Genomic DNA, 21512 nt, shown 5'->3' with positions numbered 1-21512 from the left:
CAGAGAGAAGCTCCCCCCCTTCCTCTGTGTTCCCCCCGCCGGGGCAGACGGTGACGTAGTTTAGCGCTGTCATGGCGGCCGCCGCCGCTCACCTCCTGCTGCTCCTGCTGCTCCTGCTCTGCGCCGCCGCCGGCCCCGCGCTGGGCTGGGACCGCCCGGGTGAGAACCGCAGGGTAAACGGGGCTCAGCGCGGCCCCTATCGCCTCTCCTGGCGCCGCCGCTGCTTCCTACGGGCCCGGCGCTGCGCAGCTATGCCTGGCTGGCGGCGGCGGCACGGGGGAAGGAGGGGTTGTGCCTGGGCCCGCGCCAGGAAGGCGTTTGGGTTGGGGTTCCCTTTAAGGCGGGTTGTGCTGCAGCAGTCATCCCGCTGTGTGGTCGGGGCTGCTCGTATGCCTGAGAGGAGCAGCCCATAGCTGTCTCGGAAGGAAACGAGGGAAATGTCGTGTTTCCCTCTGCGCGTCTGATGCTTCCTGGGGCTTTGTCTCCTGTAGAGAAGCAAGGCACTGCTTCGGCCTCTGTATGGCCAGTCGTGTCCTGAGAGGAGGCCCTTGTGGCCAGGGGAAACGCACCTGGACAGGTGCTGACAAGCATTAGGAAGAATTTCTTCACGTGATTACACATTGGAATTAGCTGCCCAGGGAGGTGGTGGAGTCACTGTCCTTGGAGGTGTTTAAAGAAAAACTGCATGTGGCACTTAGTGCCATGGTCGAGTTGACGTGGTGTTCAGCCATGGGCTGGACTCGGTGATCTCAGAGGTCTTTTCCAACCCAGTTAATGCCATGGTTCTGACATTTGTGCTCCCCGTTTCAGGGAAGGTTCTGCTGAGGGACATACAGGCGCTCACTCTCCACAGAGGGCAGTACACGACGTCCCGGCGGACACCTGCGGTCCCGCAGCTGCAGTGCACGGGAGGCACTGCGGGGTGTTCCCGTGTCCCTGAGGTGGTTCAGTGTTACAACAAAGGTTGGGATGGCTATGATGTACAGGTAACTGTTTAAAACTTGTTAAACTATTAATGAAATCATCTTCCCCTACACTCGGTAATTTCTGAAGAAGAAAAGAACTAGGGTGTCAGTTCAGTTTGCTTTTTGTTAGATGGCCTTTGATGACTAAAACTTAACCTAAATACTTCTAGGCTTGCATTTTCCAGAACTACTGTATGTATATGTTTGAAATATCCTTGAAGGTGCTGTTGTAAAAATGCAGCACAGCGAACCTTCATTGGTTTTAAATAAAATAGTTCTTGAGTTTATAAAATCAAACTCTGGCAAACCTCAGAGGATGCTCTTGGAATTGATATTGCTGTGTGGATTTCCATTTTTTATTAGAGTGGAAAGGGATTATAAATAGTTGCTTCACTTCAGCTCTACCTTTTAAACACTAAGTTTTGGGCTTGCATGACTTCCTCTTGCACCTTAGGATGTGAGTGCTTGTCAGGAAGTAGTCATGGCTCTTTTTTTTGTTAGCTGTTACCTAAGCTCCTGTCAGTAGATAACCAGGAATCAAGGCTGAAGGTGGGTGTTAAAACTGACACAGTACTGTAAAAGAACAGTCAAATTTGAATTGACAGTTGATACTGCTGTCCTGAATTATTAATTTAGAAATTACTACTTTTTTATTTCCTCTCCAAAATATGTGTCACTTGCAGTTAGAGATGGTAAGTTCAGGCACCTCAAGGAAACATGAAGCTGAAGAATCCACATATATTCAACTGCAGAGTCTGCAGTAGGATTTTAAGTGTTGGATTTGAATGCCTAATGATGTCTGTCCCAGTTTCTTTTGGTTTCTGCATGGACACAAACTGAATCTGGTGCACTGGATTTCAGTATCACATGTTGTGTTTTTGTAGCTGCCATCAAGTTTACACAGGACAGGCGTTTATTAAGTAACTGTTGCACAGGGTATAGCATGTTTTTAGAAGTATTGCTTTATCTAAAGAAGGAATATGTGAAAAACCTGTCCAGTGAAGAAAAACAAAATCTTCCAGAGTCGTAACTCTTTAGTGTTCTGAAAGATCAGAATTTTTTTTCAAGTTGTAGGATTTAAAAATCATCTTTAGTTAACATCAAATTCCTACTCCTTTTCAAAATAAGTGCTCAGAAATTTCATACCCCGTGGCCCCTTAGATAGTTTGTTAGCAATCACAGCTTTATTTCAGAGCATATTTGGGGAAGCAGACAGGTATTTTAATCTCTGGAGCAGAAGATTTTACTTTGTATTGTGTTTATTTTTTCAGTGGCAGTGCAAAGCAGACTTGGACAAAGCCTACCGCTTTGGACACATAGAAGTGAGCTGTGAAGGCTACGATTACCCGGATGATCCTTACATCTTGAGAGGCTCCTGTAGTTTGCTGTTCAGGCTAGAGCTGACTGAGGAAGGTGAAAGGAAGGTGAAGACCTCTGGAAGCTTTGGTTCTAGCTATTATCAGTCAAGGCATGATTCTTCTGATTCTGGTTCTGGAGTGATTGTTGTAATAGTTCTTCTTGCTCTTGCTTTTGGAGTATACAAGTTCTTCCTCAGCAATCAGCAGCCTCAGCAGAGTCCCGGTGACAGTGATGGATTCGCGAGGCCGTTCTGGCAGAGTCAGCAGGCACCTCCTCCTCCTGGCTTTAAGTCCAGCTTCACAGGTAGGGCCCTGACCTGTTCTCTGTACTCAAAAGAGCAAGCAGGGTTATACTGTTTTATCTGCAGTAGGAGCAGGTGGGACCAACTTAAAACCAGAGCATTGGCAGTTGACTCTGCTGATTTGGCTGCAGAGCCTGCAGCCAGCTTTGTGTTCTGTTCTTTGTTCAAAAGAGAAAATAAGAACTTGGTTTTCCACAGGCTTTCAGGGCAGCTATGCAGCAAGTTGCCCTTTGAACCTTTGAAAATCCATCTCCCCATGCTCTGCAAGTGTTCTTTTCATACCCTGTGAAATAGGAGGATTATGACAGGGAAAATAATTTTCATAGGTAATCTGGAAGAGAGAATGGTCTTATGCAGCCAGAAGCAAACCCATTCCAAAGAGGTGCTTTGAAACCTTACAGAAGGATCTTTCAGCACTGATTTCATTCACAAAGCAGTTAATGGAGTTGAGTATCATATACCAGTCCTCTGTTTAACAGGTGCTTCAGTGTAGTTCCAGCAGCTGAAAGATTTGGTTCCCAGAACAGAGAACAGTGCCTGTGAACTGGCATTAGAGGTGCCTCATCTCAATCTCACGTGGGGCCTTTCATCTGAAGTTGTAAGCAATAGATAAGCAATGACAAGGGTGCTGCTAGGAAAGGGTGCACTTTTTCTTCTCTCAGAAAACTGATGACTTCTTTCACTTAATAAATGGTCTTCCTTAGGCAGTCACAGTGTCTGAGGAACATAAACGTTGCTCATCTGGTGTCTGACCAACTGATTTAACCCTCTGCACATGCAAGCTGCTCACAGCATTGAAACTTAAATTATATTCTCACAAATTACATAATCTTTTTTTTTTTTTGTGAGATAGAGAAGGGGTTTTAGCAAGAAAATATATAGCAAGGATTAAGTTTACTTAGAGGTTTGTATTTTAGTAATGCATATTAATGGTTTCTTCAAGTTTTGCTCAAGCAGCTTGGCCAACAGAGGGTGCAGTGTAACTCTTTGGGATACCCTTGTGCAGGGCGTGCCCAGCAGAAACATTCAGATGTACCTGCAGCAGAAAATTAAAGGGATTCTGCTTCCATATTACTGTTGGCTTTGCAAATTGGTTTCCATGTAGTTATTTCAAGCTGTCTTTCTATGCTGCATGTGCATCAGTGACCCTGTGTGGGCACTTGCCATTGGCATTACTGTGGTAGTCAGTAGAGCCCTGGTCATAAGACAGGGCTCTGTCATACTGGACACAGGCAAAACAGTGAAGAGTTACTTTCGTTCTTTTCTGTCCTGTTCCTTGTTGATTAATTGCACCAATTGTTACGCTATTTCATTGCATTTAATGTCTGCCTTATATTCTGGCAGCAGAGCAAAAGCACATCACTGAGTGTGTATGTCCATGTGTTCCCAGGAAGGTATTAATCTTTGGAAATCCGGACAGTAATGGAAAGCAATGTTCGTGTATTGCTGTTAATATTTAGTTTGCCTCATTTTAAATCCTGTTAACATGCAGAGCATGTCCTGTGAAACTAGTTTAGCCAGCCTATCTTAATAAAATTCTGCTTTCTCTCTGTTTGTGGTTTGACATGATTCTTCATGTTTACTCTAGATATTTCAGCAAAAAATGACTCAGTTTTCTGAGTCAATGTTCAGTCATGGTGCTTTTGAACAAATGAGTTGGTTCATCTCTGATTAACATTGTTTTTACAGTAAAGGAAGTAGGTTTTTTTTTTTTTTTGGTTCAAATCAGCATAACTGATATATCACTCCAGTGAGAGTTTATCTTTCTCCCCATGCATTCAAAATGAAATTCAACATCAAATCCAATGCAGACTGAAAACTGATTATTTCATACCAGTTTGAAGACAAACCAGACCTTCTGTAACTTTTACTTCCATTATCTCTGGTCCACTTGTTCAGGTGGGCATGTTTCAGGGAGACTCTAATGTTATCTTCCTTGCTTTTTATACTTCCTTATGTGTTAAGCCTGTGGTTGAGCTTATTCTTGCATTTGTGTTTTTCTCTAGACCAGAAAATTATTGTACTTTGGGTTGTCTCTTCTGTTTTTATTTCTAAATGGAAGACATTCAGTTCTGACTCAGAACCTCATGTTATGCAGGTCACATGTAAAAAATCTGTGACTCTCCTTCCCCCACAACCTACTTGATATGCTTGCAGTTTCATCAAGGTATTTGTCAAGCTTGGTGACTCATGCGTAATAAAAACTTTGCAATGTGATTGCAGTTAACGTGCCTTTTGATAACAAATCCCAGACTAGGATTAGCAGGAACAATACAAGTAATGTTAGCCATTACACTGAGCCACTGTGACTCAAATGGTGCAGCTGTGCTGAGTGAGATTAGAAGCTGTATGTCTTTGTGGTTTGCTCACTTTGTAGTCTTACCTATTTGATTTCTGCTCCTGTGTCTGCCTCTGGCCTGCTATGTGACCTTCAGATTATTCTTTTTTCCTTTCCTTTTCTATTTTTAGTCTTAATTGTCTGTTTATAGATCAGCAGGCAGGGACTTTCCATGTTTTGTGAATGTCAGGGCTGTGAGATGGGGTGGAAGTAGATTTTTAGCATAAAACTCCTCAAAGCAGTGTTCGTTTCTGTGTTTTTCCCTGCTTTCTGAAATGTGAGGCCTCTCAAGTTAAGCTTGATCAAGAATCTACTAGAATTAGGAAAAGCTTTTCTAATTTTCCATTATCTTTAACAGGAGAGAATCTTGTTGCAACAGCTGGTCTGAGGATTAGGCTACTAACTGATGTTTCCTATTTTTGTTTTGTTTAAGATGACAATAGCTTTGGAACTAATTCCCATCATGGAGCCCATTCAGGACCAGGATTTTGGACTGGATTAGGAGCAGGAGGCTTGCTAGGCTACTTGGCAGGCAGTCACAGGTAAAACATGCATCTATCAGATTTTTAGTATTTAAGCTTTCAGGGGGTATGCCATATGCTGTGTTGACATTGTTTCTAAGCTTTCAGGCCTGTGTCATTAAAGCTATAAAATCCTAACACTAGAAAAATTTTGAGGAGTTATGTCTAGCCGCAGCATCAGAGACATTATAAGCACATTTCTGGGGAAGAACTGGGAGGACTGAGGTACTTCATTCTGCTTTTAATTACCCTGACCTGGCATAATGGCCTGCAAATTTAAATTGAGCTTTTAAACAATCTACCTGCAGACTGCCTTAAAACACAGATAGTTTTATGCCTAATATGACTGTCTGTAGATAGGGCTCTTCTATCAGTGTCAACTCTCCTGAAGTCAGTCTGTATGGCAGCTGCTCTTATGTGATACTCAGTGTGATTAGATTAAACAGCCTTTAATCTTCAGTCTCCCAATGGCCCATGTGTGGAAATCCAAGAGTTATGGTTTTCCAGAGGACTTGTAGGTCTTATGTAAGTTGCATTTTGAAAAAACATAACATAAACAGCATTCAAAAGCAGTTTTGTGCTGGAGTAACCATCTGCTGGTCATATTTGCTTGACACTTTTAGGCATTTAAAATGCATTGGTTTCGGTGTAGGAGTTTGGTGCCATTTTAGGCTTTACTGGAGAAAATATGTGACTCCTCCAGGGAATCTTTAGAGCCCAAGCAGTTTTCTCTTTTTATCGAATAACTGCATGTGTATTGAGTCTATTCCTGTAGGAATGTGGCAATGTAACAGAGACCTAACTGAGTAAGTCCAGATACATGAACAAGCTTCCTAACTTGGCTTCTTTTCTTTTAAAACAGTTTTGGTCCACTATTATTTAATTTGATTTTTTTTTTTAAATTATGTGCCTCAAAATGCTGGTGCCAGAAAGTGCGAGACAGCTCTTTGTCCATTTCAGCAGCAGGAAATCCCATATCCATGGAAGCAAATAAATTAAATCAGTGAGTCAAAGATCGTTATATGTTAGAGTTAATGATACAACCCTTTCAAAATAGTTAACAGAAGGATGTTTTCTCTTGGCTGACATGGCTGGGATGTAGGTGTTGCCAAAATGCATTTAAGCTTCTGATGTCAAATTTCTTTTCTTGTCTGATAGAATCTAAGGTCAGAATTTCAGAGGGAAAACTTTCCTCATTTGCAATTGATAGAATTGCTTATTTTAAAGAATGAGGTTAAATTTCCTTTTGGAAGTCTACAGGTGATATTATAACAACACTGGATATCCTTGTTCTCAACATGTAAATATGTTCAATAGGGGGATTTCCAGATTTGAAACAACTGCCTGTTTACAGTTTTCCTCAAAGCTGCAGTTGTCTTGTTTGGAATGGTATCTTCTTAATTTTTCATAACGTCACTAATGAATCTTTTTTTCTACTCTGTCTCACAGCAGAGCACAGCCACGTTCCCCATATTACAGTATGTGGACAGATCCCACAGCTGCACCTCCTATGAATGAGCACTCAAGCAATTCCACACAAGGTAGCAGTTCAGGAACAAGAACTGCTTCTGGTAAGGCAAAACACCTTTGCATCTCCTGAAGCTCAGGAGACTTTGACCTATCAAAAATATGGAGACATTAGTTGAGATTCAGCAAACATTCTTTGTTTTATTTTATCAGTTGGTGTAGGTGGGCATGTAACCATGTCCTTTATTTCTGTTTCCTGTGGAAGTAGGGCAGCATTGTGGGGCATGAAACTCCCCACAGCTGTATGGTGGGCATGGTACCACCAGTATTGGGTTTGTCTTCAGTGGCAAGGTGATTAGTTTAAGGGTTTCCCTTCTGGTGCACATTATACATGCCCTTCTCTAGAAAGCAAGAACAAACATGTTCTTTGTAGAATACAGGTTGTCTAATCTGCAAGAATAGTTTTCAGGCCAGTCAGCCCACAGTTGGTTGCTGTTCTACTTCATGTGAATATGTGTACCTTGTCTCCCTTGCCACCTTTAGCCCTTTTAGAACTAGAGAGTTCAGTGGAAAGGCTGTAGTGGAGCTGACATTTTTTTTCTTTGCAGGCTTTGGGGGCACAAAACGAAGATGAAATCCTTGACGTTATTACATCGGAGTCATTGAACTGAATCTTCCTGTGCACTTGTATTTATTTTATTAATAGTAGGTTTCAGAAGGGATGTGAAGTATGAAAGACTAGGCAAAAAGATCCTTTCTTTCTTTATGGAAATGTGGACTCTCACTGCTGTGTAGGATATCATAAGTGCTGGAACATCCACTGTTTCAAATCAGCAGCTTCTCATACAGAATAAATTCATCCAAGTTAAGAAAAATGATGTTACAGTGATTATATATCTGACTGTACTTGAGGGATTATGGCAATGACAGCCTTACCAGGTTTTTTAACAAGTAGCTTGCTATTCATGTTCTGGGCTTAATTTCATTTGATCTAGAATTTCTGACGTATTTTTTTCCACCTTTCTTGGTAGTCCAGCATCCACCTGATACCTAAGGAGTGCTGCTCTTTGAAGCTACTTTCGTTCGTCGTTGTAGAATTCATGTGAACTTTACTGTAAGTGCAGTCAGCTACTCAGATAAGCGTTGCAGTTTTTCCTCAGTGGAAAAAACTCTATATAGAGAGACTAACATTAATATGTTTGTATCTGCGATGAGTGACTGTTGGAGCTAAAATTTGCAGATTTGAGGATGCTCCATGTTTTAGAGCTTATCCAAGGTGACTGTGCAAACCTAGGGGATTTTGCGTATAAATTAGGGGGGAAGTAAATAAGTAACCTGAAAAGAGAAAAGATGGTTTTTCTCTAATTTGAACCTTTTTCTGGAAGACTGAGATAATTTAAATTCAGGTGATAGCAGACATTTTGCCAGCATTGAGGCCACAGGCTTTGCTTTTAATGGTGGATGTTGGCAGTGCTGTGAAAACTTCTGATGTGAATGATCTGTCCTGCTAGATGACCTGTCTATGACACAGTAAACCAAAAGGTGCTTATTGCAAAGGGAAGGGAGCATTCTTAATCTACCAGAGCTGGTAGAATCTCTAGAGCACAGCAGGCCTTGATACTAAGCAAAAAAGAAAATTGAATGTCTAACAGGATGGAAACTTTACCCAGTATACTTTTTCAAAACAAAGTGCTGTTAAAGAGTGGGAAGCAGAAAAGCTTTATTCTGTGATGATATTTTGGGGGCTCTGAGAAGTATCATACAGTTCTTGTGTGATTGACACTGCCCTGGGAGAAGCATTGCTGAAAAGAAAGCAGAGAAATTTCTCAGGATTGTGGGAAGAGGGCAAGAGTGAAAAATGGGCTGCTTGACCCCCAGGTCTTCTCCAGAACTTATCCTAATAGAGTGTAGAAGTGTGGTGTGCACAGGTTTTGTATGCTGGCAGCAGCAGGAGGAGCATAGCTTTCAGCCTTGTGAAAGTAAAGTGTCTGGGAATTGATATAAACTATTACAGTGAAAGCAAAGCACTGCTTTGCTGATACAAGTTGCACCTCCACAAGGAGATATAGCAGGTCTGGTTAGTTTCTAAGAAAGTGACTTCAGCATAACTAATCTGAAAGCAGCTATGAGTACAGAAAAAATTGGCTCATATGATTATGCCCAAGTTCAATGTCTGGCTTACTCAAACAAAAGAAAACCAAAAAAGAAAACAAAACCAAAATAAACAAGCAAACAAAACCATCAAAAAACATAGACGTCTGTATGAAGTCAACAGAAGCTATGAAAAAGTGCTTGCACTGAAAATGTTATTTTGAAAATATCAAATGAAAATTGATAACCTGAGGGTAAAATGGCGGTTTGCTTCTCAGAGCTGCCCAAGGGTTGGGGAAAAATAACTGCATTAACAATCTGCATTATGGACCTAAAAGCAAAAAGGGAATACCTTACCGATGGCCTGTTAGAAAGTTCTACTTTTTATGAGAAGTAGTATATGATAAATCTCTTACCTTTTTGACAAAGTGTAGCAAAATAATGTATTTTAAATGTGGAGTTTTTACTTATTTCTAAGTGTATTCAGGTTGAAACTTGTCACAGTCAATATTCTCTTTGCCAACTAATTACCTAACAATGAAACTGGATTTTTGCTAACTGGGTAGTTTGAAGCTGAAGTTAGCTCTCAAATTACAACGTGCTATGAAATGTTTTAGACAATGTTTTCGTATGTATTTATGTATTTATAGTTTCTGCATGAAATGTGATTTGATACATGAGCCTGATGAATACTGAATACAGTTTCCAAATCTGTAGGATATTTTTGCCCTTCCCTTTGATAATGAAATAAGTGAATAAGGAGTACTTTTGTCTTTTAAGCATTATCTTGAGGCTTGCAGGGATGGCGTGTTCTGTTTTTTCAGAGTTGTCTGTCTCTGTCCACTTGCTGGGTGGTGTAATATCATCCTTTACCCCCAGACCCAGAGTGGGTAAGCTGTATGTTGTTTCAATAAAATAAAACAATTCTGGGAATAGAGTTATTATACTGATTAGATTTTCAATAACAAAATACTGAACACTGTAAGGAATTAAATGCTTTCTTGTAAATCATGGTTTTGGATCTGAGTCTGCAGAAAAGCTCTGCTATGTTGTCAAGTTCCTGGTTTTAGAAGGTGATGAACTGAACCTTTCAAAAGAATTTTTGATCATTGCTGTGCCTGGTTGTGTATGTAGCAGAACTCTGGTGTAGCCTAAGCTGACATCAACTTGTTACACAGAGAATTTGTCACTGCTGGATAGAGCCCTGGTCTACAGATAAAGGCAGTTCAACTTCTTGGCTGTTGTAAAGTAGGGTTAAACGGAGGCCTGCAAATTCTGTTACCAGTGTTTCCTTGGTCAAACATAAGGGATGTTGCTGATGCTCCTGAATGAAAAGAACTTGTGGAAGGCAGCTTAGAGTTCATACTTGTGAGAGGCCTTGAGCTTCCTTCCTGAGCATCAGATCTGGAAGGTCCTAGTCTGTCTTCTGCTCCTAGGCAGGGTTTTGGCAGCATCTTCACAGCAACTTCATAGTTGCAAGGCATATCTAAATGCTTAAACTGTAAAATGCTGTTGTAAATAATTGCAGTTCTATTTGGCATCTGGGACTAGTACTTCTCATACTCTGACAAGGCTTATATCCTCACACAAAGCTAAAGCTCATTACAGGAATGAAACTCCTGGTTTTACAGCTGACTTCCCCTGAAGCATGTGATGAAAGAAAAAAAAGATGCACAGAGATAAGCTTTTCTCTATGCTGTTCTGTCTTGTGACTCAGCTCCCAGGTCAGATCTTGGCTAGTTCTGCAGACTGTTGCTACACACCTCACTTTTTTCCTAGGTGCCGTGTGTGTGTTAGACTTACCAGCAAGGCGAGATGGTAGGTGGTTGTTTTTAAAAGTAAAATTCTTCCACGATCATCACTTTATATCACTAAGTTCCAAAAGGGGAATCAAGCCAAGTGGCACAATTTCCAGCACTAAGAGTTGTTGCAGAGAGAAATTGCTGGAATAAAGTAGCAAGTGATGCCCGCCTGCAGATGCAGCATTTGCACATAAGACTGTTGTCCACTTAGCACCTATTACAAGTGCTATATTTTTATCTCCTTAGTAAAGCAAATTAGTATTAGTTCTTAGTATTTTCAGAGTGCCCTATCAACCAGTGATTGCGGTACAGAAATAGCCCAGTTGCCTATGAACTAAAGTATATGAGCAAAACCACAAAAATGCTAAAAAATCTCACAGCAATGGAATCTGTACCAACGGACAATGCTGTTGTATCTAATGAAACATAATGTCAGGTTCTCCTTCAATACCTATTGGGGCAGTTCAAGGTTGAGTGCTGCGTGGGAGACGCTCTTTATCACTCAGCATATTTTGCTGAAACCTTCCTCTGCAGCCAATTCTCTTGCTTTCCTAATATTGTATGTAAACGCAGTAGTCTTCACTTTCTGACACCTCTGTTTCTATTCCGGCTGTGATTTACCAGTGCTAATGAAAATAATCAGCTGACTACCTTTATGTGGCCTGTATATCTTATCTCCCACTGTCTTCCATCCTGTAGTTCCTTCTGTTCCTGGTGAGTGTCAATGTTTCTTTTACCAAGAAAGTGACGAGCATTTGCAAAAAGTGCACTGAGCTGGGAATGGATGGAGTAGATGGAGTGGAAGTCAAGCAAGCAAACTGTCAGGCTGTGAACTGACCTGTGTGGGCAGTATGTCTGTGGAAAAAGTTTTTTTTTAGCCTTCTGTCAGAGAAGCGTTTTTGTCCAGGGTACAGTATTGGCAACTGGCGATTGGAGCAGATTAAGGGCTGGTGAACTGGCAGCAAGGAGAAGACCTGAAAACATCCTCTGCATCCTACCTTAGGAATAACTTAAGAATATAACTAGGAAGCTGGCCTAGGATGTGCTAGCTCAGCCACTCCACAGGCATGCCATTGCAAATCCTGTAGGTAGATGTATGTTTAAAGATATCAGATCCTTCTGAAAATGCCACAATGCTAGTGCCAAGCACAAGGAAGGGGACTTGGCCCTGCGTCCACGTTTCTTTCCCGCTGCAGTTTGACTTGGAATGAACAGAGAAGGCCAGAAATGGAAAGAGCACCAAGCAACTATGATGAAGGGTAGCAACTTTACACCTGCACCAGCCAAAGCCAGGCTTGCAGGGGAAGCCTGTGTCCCGTTATGTCCTGCTTGTTCACTCTTCTGACATGACAGCAGGAAATACTAGGCAGCTCTAATAGCTGTTGTACTAGGATTATTTTACTGGGCTTAGAAGTTTATCCTGCATATCTAAAGAAATCCTACGAGCAATTAATTACTGGTAATTTGTATTGACACCTTTTGCTCTGAGGACCATCTAAGACATACCAGAATTCAGATTTCAAACTAGCCACTGCCAGTTTTGGTGGAGACGAATCATGTCTACTTAAAGACCAAGTTCTCTGAGTTATGGTACAAGGAACTTTAGCTCATTTACTGCATTTGCCTTGACTTCCCTGGCACCAAGATTCTTGTGCAGTCTTTGCTCTGCAACTGTATATGGATGTCACTGTGCAGGATCCTCTGAGATTTAGCCTTGCAATCATAGCCCTGACATCGTTGCCTGTTAGCCTTCCTCTCTATGTCTTCTGTGTCCTTGTAATTAGTGTGTGGGGATGTGTTTATTGAGGCAGCACTGGAATTACCATCAATCCAAAATACCTTTTGCTGGTGCTTCTGCAGAATAATGGTAGCTACTCATCTTCCAGTCAACTCCTGTGGTCATTTTCCTGTCATTTAGCAGCTGTAAATGCATCACATCTGCTTTAATGGACAGAAAACAATTATGGTTGGGGGGAAAAGAAAAGGAAAAAAAAGGTATAATGAATGTAGATAAAATGCTGAGTTGGAACAATTTTGCAGAGCTGACCTTCATGCTGGGATTACTTTATCAACATTCTTTCTCCAGGAGCTGGAGGAATACTTTATTGATGTGGATTTAAATAATTCCATCAGTGCTTTCTGCACCACTTGGGCAAGAATGAGAGACTTAGAACTGTAACAGGTTTGGTGTTCAACAAAGTCTAGCCTGTTCAGGGGTCTTTAGTTTGATACACAGTTTGCAAAGAATTGGTAGCAGTAACAGGGGAAGTTGGATCAGTGCAGAAATTCATGTGGTTGTAGCATAGACAGAAACACTGATCTGTGCTGTTTCTGAAACCGAGGTAAAAATCAAGCTCCAGTCAGGCTGAAACAGCTCAGAAAGTTTTACTTGTCTTAGCTTTGAGTCAAGAAGATCCTATTCAGCACAAATTGTCATCTGCTGCTGACACCTACTGTCAGAAGTGAAGTGCTCTTTCCCTTAGGAAGGCAAACCGTGTGTCCACATCCTGACTATTAGAAAACGAGCCAGGCCCCCTGGGTCATAGTGCAGTGTGATTCTGTCTTGGCAGGCTCGGGTGGTTAATTCTACATGCTCTCCTCCATAACAGGTGGAAGGATTTATTTCCTTTTTAACAAGGAGTTGGGGATTAGGCTGTAACTAAGTGAATGTGTATAGAGCTGAAGCAGTGCAAACATAAGTGATGGGAGGAAGACCACACTTGATTCAGGTAATCCAGTTTTACTCAAGATACTAATACATTCCCTTTAGCTCAGGTGATGTAGCTGCTAAAGGAAAGTTAAGTGTTTGGGCAGATACTGACTTTTACATTGCAAAGCTGCTTTGGATATAGCTGAGAAACAGAACTCTGCAGCAGCTGAGAGAGAAACCCAGCACAAACCATCTCCAACGGGATTCAGCCATAGCAGAGTAGGGAGCAAAGAGTCCCAGACAGGAACCAGATTGTGTTTCTAGCCTGAATGTGCTACCAAGGCATCTGTTCCTCTCCAGTCTTTGTTTGCTTAAGCACCTGAGAGGCCTCACGGAGCAATGAGTGCTACCACTTAGCCTCAGCTTGGCAGACCTCCAAGCCAAGAGGCTGTGGGTGAGGGAAGATTGTATTTGATGACCTTTGGACAGCATGTCAGGAGAGGCACGGGAAGACAGCTGAGCTATAGGAATGTTTTATGTCCTGGAATGACAAATAAAGCAAGGGTATGGAACAGTCAGCAAAAGAGAGCTTTAAAAAGAGATGTAGAATGCTCTGATGGAGCCAGTCGGCACATGGAAGGGTGTTCTTGTGCACTGTGGCTGCAGCACGCTGAAGGAGCTGCATCCCCTAGTCTGCATGTGGCTCATGAAGACCCTGTATTAATTCAGCTGCTGGGTCAGGCTGTCCTGACTGTTCTCTTGCTCACCTCCCAAATGCACGGCCTAACCATACATCTTCACAATCTTGCCAGGTCAGAGATAAGGTGCACCTCAAAACAGAGGCCTGATTTATGAAACTTCCTACTGCAGCATGTTTTAAAGGCCAAAACTAAAGATGAGAAGGAAGCGATTGGGTGATTTTACATAAAAACAACACGTCAGTGATTGAGCCATTACATGACTTCTGGCTCAAAAATCCCTAGGACTTGAATTCCAGAAGCAGAAGGTTTTAATGGCCTCCATCAGAGTTGAGGTACTGGGGTAGGCAGAGCTGTCCTCCAAGGCAGTATGATAGCTCTTATATCATTATCTACAGGGATAAGGATCTACTTATCCTAGGCACAGCTTCTAGCACAGAAGGGTAACGCTGACTGAAAAACTCTTTGTCCAGTACAGTTTACTGAAATTCTGCAAACAGTGCAGCTCTAATTGCACCAAAGCATTTGTTGGTGTAGGGGGAAGAGAGTTTTTTGTGAAGAGAATATTTTGTGTTCCTGTCCCAATATATGTTCTTGGCAAAAAATTTAAATGTAGACCAAACTTCTGAATGAAGTTATCATAGTTGTCATCAGCATTTCTGTTAGACTGATGATTTCAATAGGCAGTTGTCCTTACTGCATTCAGACATCTTTGCACTTTGCAGACAAGAGTGATAAAGAGGTGTTAATTTCTTAAAGTGCCAGACAAGGGCAGGTAACATGACTTGTCTTCCAGGAAAGTTCACATATGAAACATGGATGTTAAGAATTTCATGTTTTCTTGTCTCAGTAAGTGGCATGATTTCCAGCTGAATTCAGGAGAAAGCCACAGTCAACATATCGGACAACTGACATTTTTACTGAGCATCGTAAATAAACAAAAAACCAATTATTAATTAATCATTTGTGTTTCAGGAGCTGGAGCTCTGTTATATTACAGCATGTGCTATATTACAGTGTTCATATATCGACTAGATCTACAGAAGATAGATCTTAAGACCTCATAGATGTTAAATAAAATCTCAGTACACCTTTCCACCCGAGACAGGACGTCTACTTTTATAAGCCATGTGAGAACTGTAGGGAGAAGAAATAATTTTTATTAGCATGAAACAGAGCTTGCATTTTGTTTTTTCTTCACTATTTTTCTTCAATATGCTTTTCCAGCTCATTTTTCCTTAACAACTTACCATGCTACTGAAGCTCACCGAGTTCAGATGACAGCACCATCTGTCCCAGAGGCAGCCTCCGAGCAGGCTAGCTGGCAAGGGCAGAGTTAACAGGACTGGTGATTTTCCTATACTGCAGCAGTGCCTCCGCACCTCAGCTCAGACTGGCAGAGGAAACGCATCATACTGGGCACGGTTTCGCCCTCAGTAAGACACAATCCCCTTCCTGCAGGTCCCTCAGACAAAAGACTGGGGGAGGGATCACCCTGCAGAGATGGGTGGGAGGTGGTTTTTCCAGTTCCTTTCTTACCTTGTGGGCAGAAGTTTGTTAGCTCAAGATGAGCTGCAGAGATACTCGAAAGAAAAGAATGAGAGGGGAGGCATAAGGCGGATCTGAGACTTACCTGCAGAGTCAATGGTGAGGAGCTGTTAAGGACAGCTGTCAGTTTTGGGCTGTTTGGTTTGGTTTATTTGTTCATTTGTTTTCAGGCTTCCCATTAGGAAAAAAATGGGGGCAATATAAAAGTTGCTTTTTCTGCCCAGAGCACTACATTTTCCATATTTAAAGGAAACTTTAGGCCTCACTTAAACATGGGCATTAGCCAATGTTGTAGTGATCGGTGTGGCTGCATCAGTGAAACCTCTCTTGAAACCATGTTGCAACCCCATAACTTACCTGGGAACTGAGAGGCAAGTAACACCCTAGGGGGCCTTTGTCCACCTGGTAACTGTGTCCTTCCTGGTGCAGCTTTTCCAGTGTGGAGAGGTACAGCATGGCGAAGAGTTGAGCTTTTGGAAAAGTCCGTACAACTCCAGAAGAGTGCACAGAGAGTGTGCTCCGGAAAATGCTCATAACACTTCACTGATTCTTAGGGATTATTTCAGGCTGGTGAAATGTTGTTTCTGTTGACTGAACAATTATTACTGGAGGTGAAGTGGAAAGGTTTATACGTTTATGTAGGCTGTGTTTTCAACTTTTTTTCCCCTGAATAGTTGCACTGGTGGAAACACCAAACATTGAAGAGCTGGGCTGGAGTGAACGTTTGATGTTGTTTAGTTATAGTGCATGATTTAAAGTACCCTCTCCTTGCTATTGTCCAATCTCAAACCCCTTTTGTCCCTGGTACTGGAAAGGTACAACTCTTCCAGAGAGTCCAACTCGGGTTAAATATTGCCTGCTTGTCAGAGGGTGAGCTCGTGCTTGCAGCAGGTAGAAGAACAGGCAGTAGCTGCTGTTCTGGGGAAGATAGGGCAAAGACTTGGTGAAGGAGGGAACAGAGGAAGAGCAGACTCGATTAAAGATGGAGTAAACATCCCAAGTGGGTTTGGCTGAGTGACACTTCCAAGCCAGTGGGCATAGCAAGCCTGGTGAGAAGCAGGAGCAAGAGGGCTGTGGCTTAAACCCAGAGGTGTTTAGGAAAGTTAGGTGGAATTTCTGAACCTGAGGTGAATAAACCAAACTTTTCACAGCAGGAGTTATTGAGAGTAGACATGCAGCATGGAGTTTGACTTCCTGGGAATGAAGGGGAAACCAAGCAGGACTGTGGTCAGAACAGCTGAGCCCCACCACACAACTGCATGTTCCTTCTAAAGGGGCCCTTCCTACTCCCTTACTCCTTCTCTTACCCAGTAATTGTACATTATATCATCTCTTCTCCCCACATAATGCCTGTTGTTGTCAATTAGCCAGCGGCAAAGAGCAGAGGACTGCTGCTTAAAAAACACTTGCTCACCCAGAGAACTGTTGTCAAACACCAGGCACACCATTCCCTACCCTGCCATTGCCCAAGACAAAAGATGTACAGCTCCAGATCCAGTTACACCAGTGTTCCCATATGAGAAAGGCTTTTCAAAACAGTTTGCGAGTCACTGCAGCTGCACTTCTGTTTAGGCTGTGGCACTGTAATTCCAAGCACAACATTACCCTCCCCCTCCAAACAGTTACTCAGGCAACTTTAGTTTTAGAAGCCAAGAATTGCTGCAGAGGATTAGGTGCTGTGTGCCTAGCCCTGACACCCGACTGCACAGTGTCCAGCTGCAAATTTGAGAGCACATTTTCCACAGCACTCGGTACCTACCACCTCTTCCCTCCATGGACTGAAATAATTTGGAAATCCGTCCACATAAATGGGAACTGTGTAAAATCTGATGGTGCAAAATTAACTGTTCAGAGCATCGTGAAACAAACAGGACTTGACAGGATGTGTTTTGTGCCAGGTTCATGCTTTGAGTCAGATGGCTGTGGTGGATTAAGTCTGGCAGTGGCAGCCCAAACGCTGGATTTACTGCTTGGTAAAATCACAGGCACAGCAGTTGGTAACAGCCATATGTTAGAAGCCAAAAGATATTTTGAAAAGGCTATGTAAAAATAGGTACAAATATTAAGCCTGACTGCTTGTAGAAAAATACCCTGTGAGTATAAAAAATAACTTTAAGTAAATACTTTGCTGAAGACCCTTTGCCTTATTTGAGCATGATATTTTGTACTGTATGAAATTATGGCTTTGCCAAAGTTTGCCCCTTCGCAATATCAACTGCTATCCAAGAAGGCAGCACCATAACAAATGCAATCTATTCTGTGTGCTTTTCTGAAAGACCAAAGAGTGAGAAGCTAAGTTTGGATAACCTTCTGTAAACTCGTATTCCCTGAAACTGACCCGCATTACACTCATTTCTAGGCAGAAGAGCTAACGTGGCACTTCCACTGACCCTGTGTTACACTCACTTATAGGCAGAAGAGCTAATGTGGCATTTCTGCTGACCCTGCAAGGTAGGACAGGCCAGTGCTGCTCACCAGAGGAGCATTTTGGAGAGGTAGTTTTACTATGTGTTGTACTTCTGATCCTGTTCACCGCACAGGAAACCTTCATGTTAGGAGGGAGGAGGTGCCACAGTGGCATAGCTATGAGTCAGAATTTTACTGACTTTTTGAAAAAAATAATTTATTAGATTCCTGTCATCATGAGATGCAGAACGAGTTTGTTCAAAAGTATTAAAGCCAGAATTTCTGAGATATGAGTGATGCTGCATAGGGCTTGAAATTTTGGCCCATTCTGGTCTTCAAACAGGAGATGTCTTGTAACTAGCAAATAAGGCAAAACAAAACAAATGGAGACCTTTTTCAACCCAGACAGCAATGCTTTTTCTCCACGAGCACCAAAAGAGATTCCTCTTGGAGCACATTACTGCAAAGTATATATATATGGTGTGAGGCTCTGAATAGCATTTTAGAAGTTCAGCAGAGCCTACATTGTATTGTTAAAGCAAGAGCTTGTAGGGTCTGTGCCTGGCAGTGAAGCAATTAATATTTAGGGGTTTTAGAACACTGGAACCATAACCACCTTTTTACAACATCAACATAGTTACGGAAAATTGGCTTACTTGCAGAGTACAAAAGTTGAGAAATCTGGTCAGACTGGTTTCTGAAAGGTGAAAGAGATCTCTGTTGAAGTGATAAAGATTAAAATACTATTAAGATAACATTAATAGTGGTGCTTTTAGACAAGCCTAAGCAATCTGGTCACCAGAAAAAAAAAATTATGAGGAAAACCAGAGAGCACAAAAAACCCGCTTCCAGGCAATGAACCTAAAAGGGCACTTATGTCAAATCCAATTGTGAAATTATACACAAAGGAAAGAACCAAAGTTCCCATAGGAACCTCAAGTCATCTAAAATGCTTTAACAGTTCTGAATGCAGTGCCTTTATAACAGCTGGATGTTACTATTGAAGTGTGCTTTCTATTACAAACACAGTTTCAGCTCCCTGCTCCCCAGCTGATGCAGGATGGAAACAATCCATCTGAGTACTAACGTCAAGTTTCTTGTTTTGGCAGAAGTTTTTATTTACTATTGCATTTTTTTTCAGACATTACAGGCTTTGATGTGGATCATTTCTTTCATGATACATATTCACTGCAGAATTATCTATGTTCAAGCTGCTCAAAAGCATCCCGACCACAAAATAATTGATGTAGCCACTTCCGTGTGCTGCTAAGACTTTTTGGGGTGCACATGGGGGATTTTTTTGGAAAGCACTGGAGAACTAACAGCACTTGACTTCTGGCACAGCTAAAGAGTAGCGTAACTTGAGTTTTAACCTATAAATCTGATGGGGCAGCCACTAGAGTTAAGGGGGTTTATGAACAGCTCAGACTTGACTTAGGAGCAACGTTCAACTTGGAGGTCAAAGGAGCTTTTCACCAGGGAACATGTCTTTTGTGTCAGCCTGGCATAAGGGGAGTGTTGAGCAAAGAGCTGTCTGCAAATAGGGCAAGTTCTACAGGAAGAGGGGCAGGCAACAGCAATGTCACTACTTACAGAAGCTGGACTACAGTTGGATTATATTTTTCAGAGCCAAGTAGCCTGAGCCAATAGCATCCATATATTTCGGAAGGGCAAAGCTTTGATGTGAGTCTATCCTCCCATGAGCTCAAGTTTCTCTTCCTGAGGAGTAGCTCAGAGCTGTAGCCTATATTAATACCAGAGCATGGCTGTGATCCAAGCACCCGGCTCCAAACTATGGGTATCCTGGGAGCAGTGAAGCAGGAGGAAAGACACATTGACATTGCAAGAGTGCGATGCTTCGGCAAAAGACCTCAGGTTAAGGTTTTAGAGCAACCTCTTTCAAATAAAGCCGTAGCATAATATATATAAATATATATAAATTCATAATATAAGATGCCTGTATTACAGAATTCCTTTTCCGGATGAAGAAAATGACAGACAGGCATATATGGAGGCTGGAGAAAGAAGCTTGCCCTTGGGAAACAGAAATACCCAAGTAGAAGTAGGGCCAGTTGGCAAGATTTGCAAGCACTCTTGGCATTTCTGTAACTGCTAATGAACGAATCTTTGAGGAAAAAATACACAATGAGGAAACTCTTCTCTGAATATAAAATATAAAAGGCATTAATTTTGTTTTCAAAAGAGGTGGGAAGCAAGAAAACTTCTTTAAAACAACTTAGAAAATGAAACCTTATTGAAAGTAAGTTAGGTTTTTAGGTTATTTATGTGCTTTGACAAGTTTTACTCAGAAGCCTTCTGAGAGCTGAAGAACCATATTTCAGGTAAAAAAAAGCACTGAAGTGTTGAAAGGGGCCACTTTTACACTAAAAAACCCCTCCATTGTAAAGCCCAGATCACCACTGGTCTTCATCAGACACTGAAAAAAAGATGCAAAGAGCTGACTTGTGACAGAACCGTGGTGGCACTTTAAACTGAAGGGCAATGGTGTGCGCCTGTCACAGAGCCCTGGAACTATAGGTTTGGAAGGGATGTTAAAGATCATCCAGTTCCAACTCGCCTGCCATGGGCAGGGATGCCACCCACTAGATCAGGTTGCTCAGGGCCCCATTCAACCTGGCCTTAAACACTTCCAGGGATGGGGCATGCACAGTTCCTCTGGGCTACCTGTTGCAGTGTCTCACCATCCTCTGAGTAAAGAATATCTTCCTAACACCTAATCTAAATCTCTGTTCTTTTAGTTTAAAACTATATCCCCTTGTCCTGTCCCTATCTCCCTGTGTAAAAGTCACTCCCATTTTTTTATAAGCCCCCTTCATGTACTGGAATGTGCTATAAGGTCTCCTCAGAGCCCTCTCTTCCTCATGCTGAACGACCCCGACTTTCTCAGCCTGTTTTCATAGGAGAGGTGCTCCAGCCCTCTCTGAGATCATCTTTGTGGCCCTACTCTGGTCTCGCTGGACACCCCTCGCAGGCATGTTAGTAAGGAGAGTGGCAAGGCACATCCAGCACACACATCAAACCTCTGCTGTGAAGGCCAGAAAGGTTGTTAGAGGAACAGATCAGAGATACTCTTTAGATACTCCATTTAAATATCCAACAGAGTATCTTTACAGTCCTTCAACAATTCCTGACGTAGTTTGCATTCTCCAGCTGTTTTTGCATCTAGGAAAAAAAACATTTGCTTTCCCCAGTTTAGGAGAAATTGCTACTTTGCCAGCCAGGGAGGCTGGCCCCGTCTGCACCTGCTGCCCAGCAGTACAGCATAGCTCTCTTTGAAGTTGGCCAGATGACACAGGGAGGGGGGTTTCCGCAGCCTCCCAGTGATGTCACCTCATTAGGTATTTG

The 21512-nt window shown here is 42.2% G+C and overlaps 1 protein-coding gene across 2 annotated transcripts; it reads left to right on the top strand.

Annotated features, from left to right (window-relative positions):
• The first annotated feature begins 13 nt into the window (after positions 1-13).
• Positions 14-9979, top strand: SARAF (store-operated calcium entry associated regulatory factor). 2 transcript variants are annotated; one of them, XM_064652186.1, is made up of 6 exons: positions 14-159; positions 811-986; positions 2237-2627; positions 5397-5505; positions 6937-7055; positions 7560-9979. In XM_064652186.1, exons 1-6 carry the CDS (start codon positions 72-74, stop codon positions 7583-7585), a joined length of 909 nt encoding a protein of 302 aa, XP_064508256.1. In that variant the 5' UTR covers positions 14-71; the 3' UTR covers positions 7586-9979. The 2 variants fall into 2 exon arrangements, with proteins under 2 accessions (XP_064508256.1, XP_064508255.1); XM_064652185.1 differs by having other exon boundaries at positions 15-159; positions 6934-7055.
• Positions 9980-21512: the final 11533 nt, after the last annotated feature.

This window comes from Pseudopipra pipra, chromosome 4 (genome assembly GCF_036250125.1).
Source record: "Pseudopipra pipra isolate bDixPip1 chromosome 4, bDixPip1.hap1, whole genome shotgun sequence".
NCBI classification, from domain to species: domain Eukaryota; kingdom Metazoa; phylum Chordata; class Aves; order Passeriformes; family Pipridae; genus Pseudopipra; species Pseudopipra pipra.
This window is presented reverse-complemented; position numbering and strand designations above follow the sequence as displayed.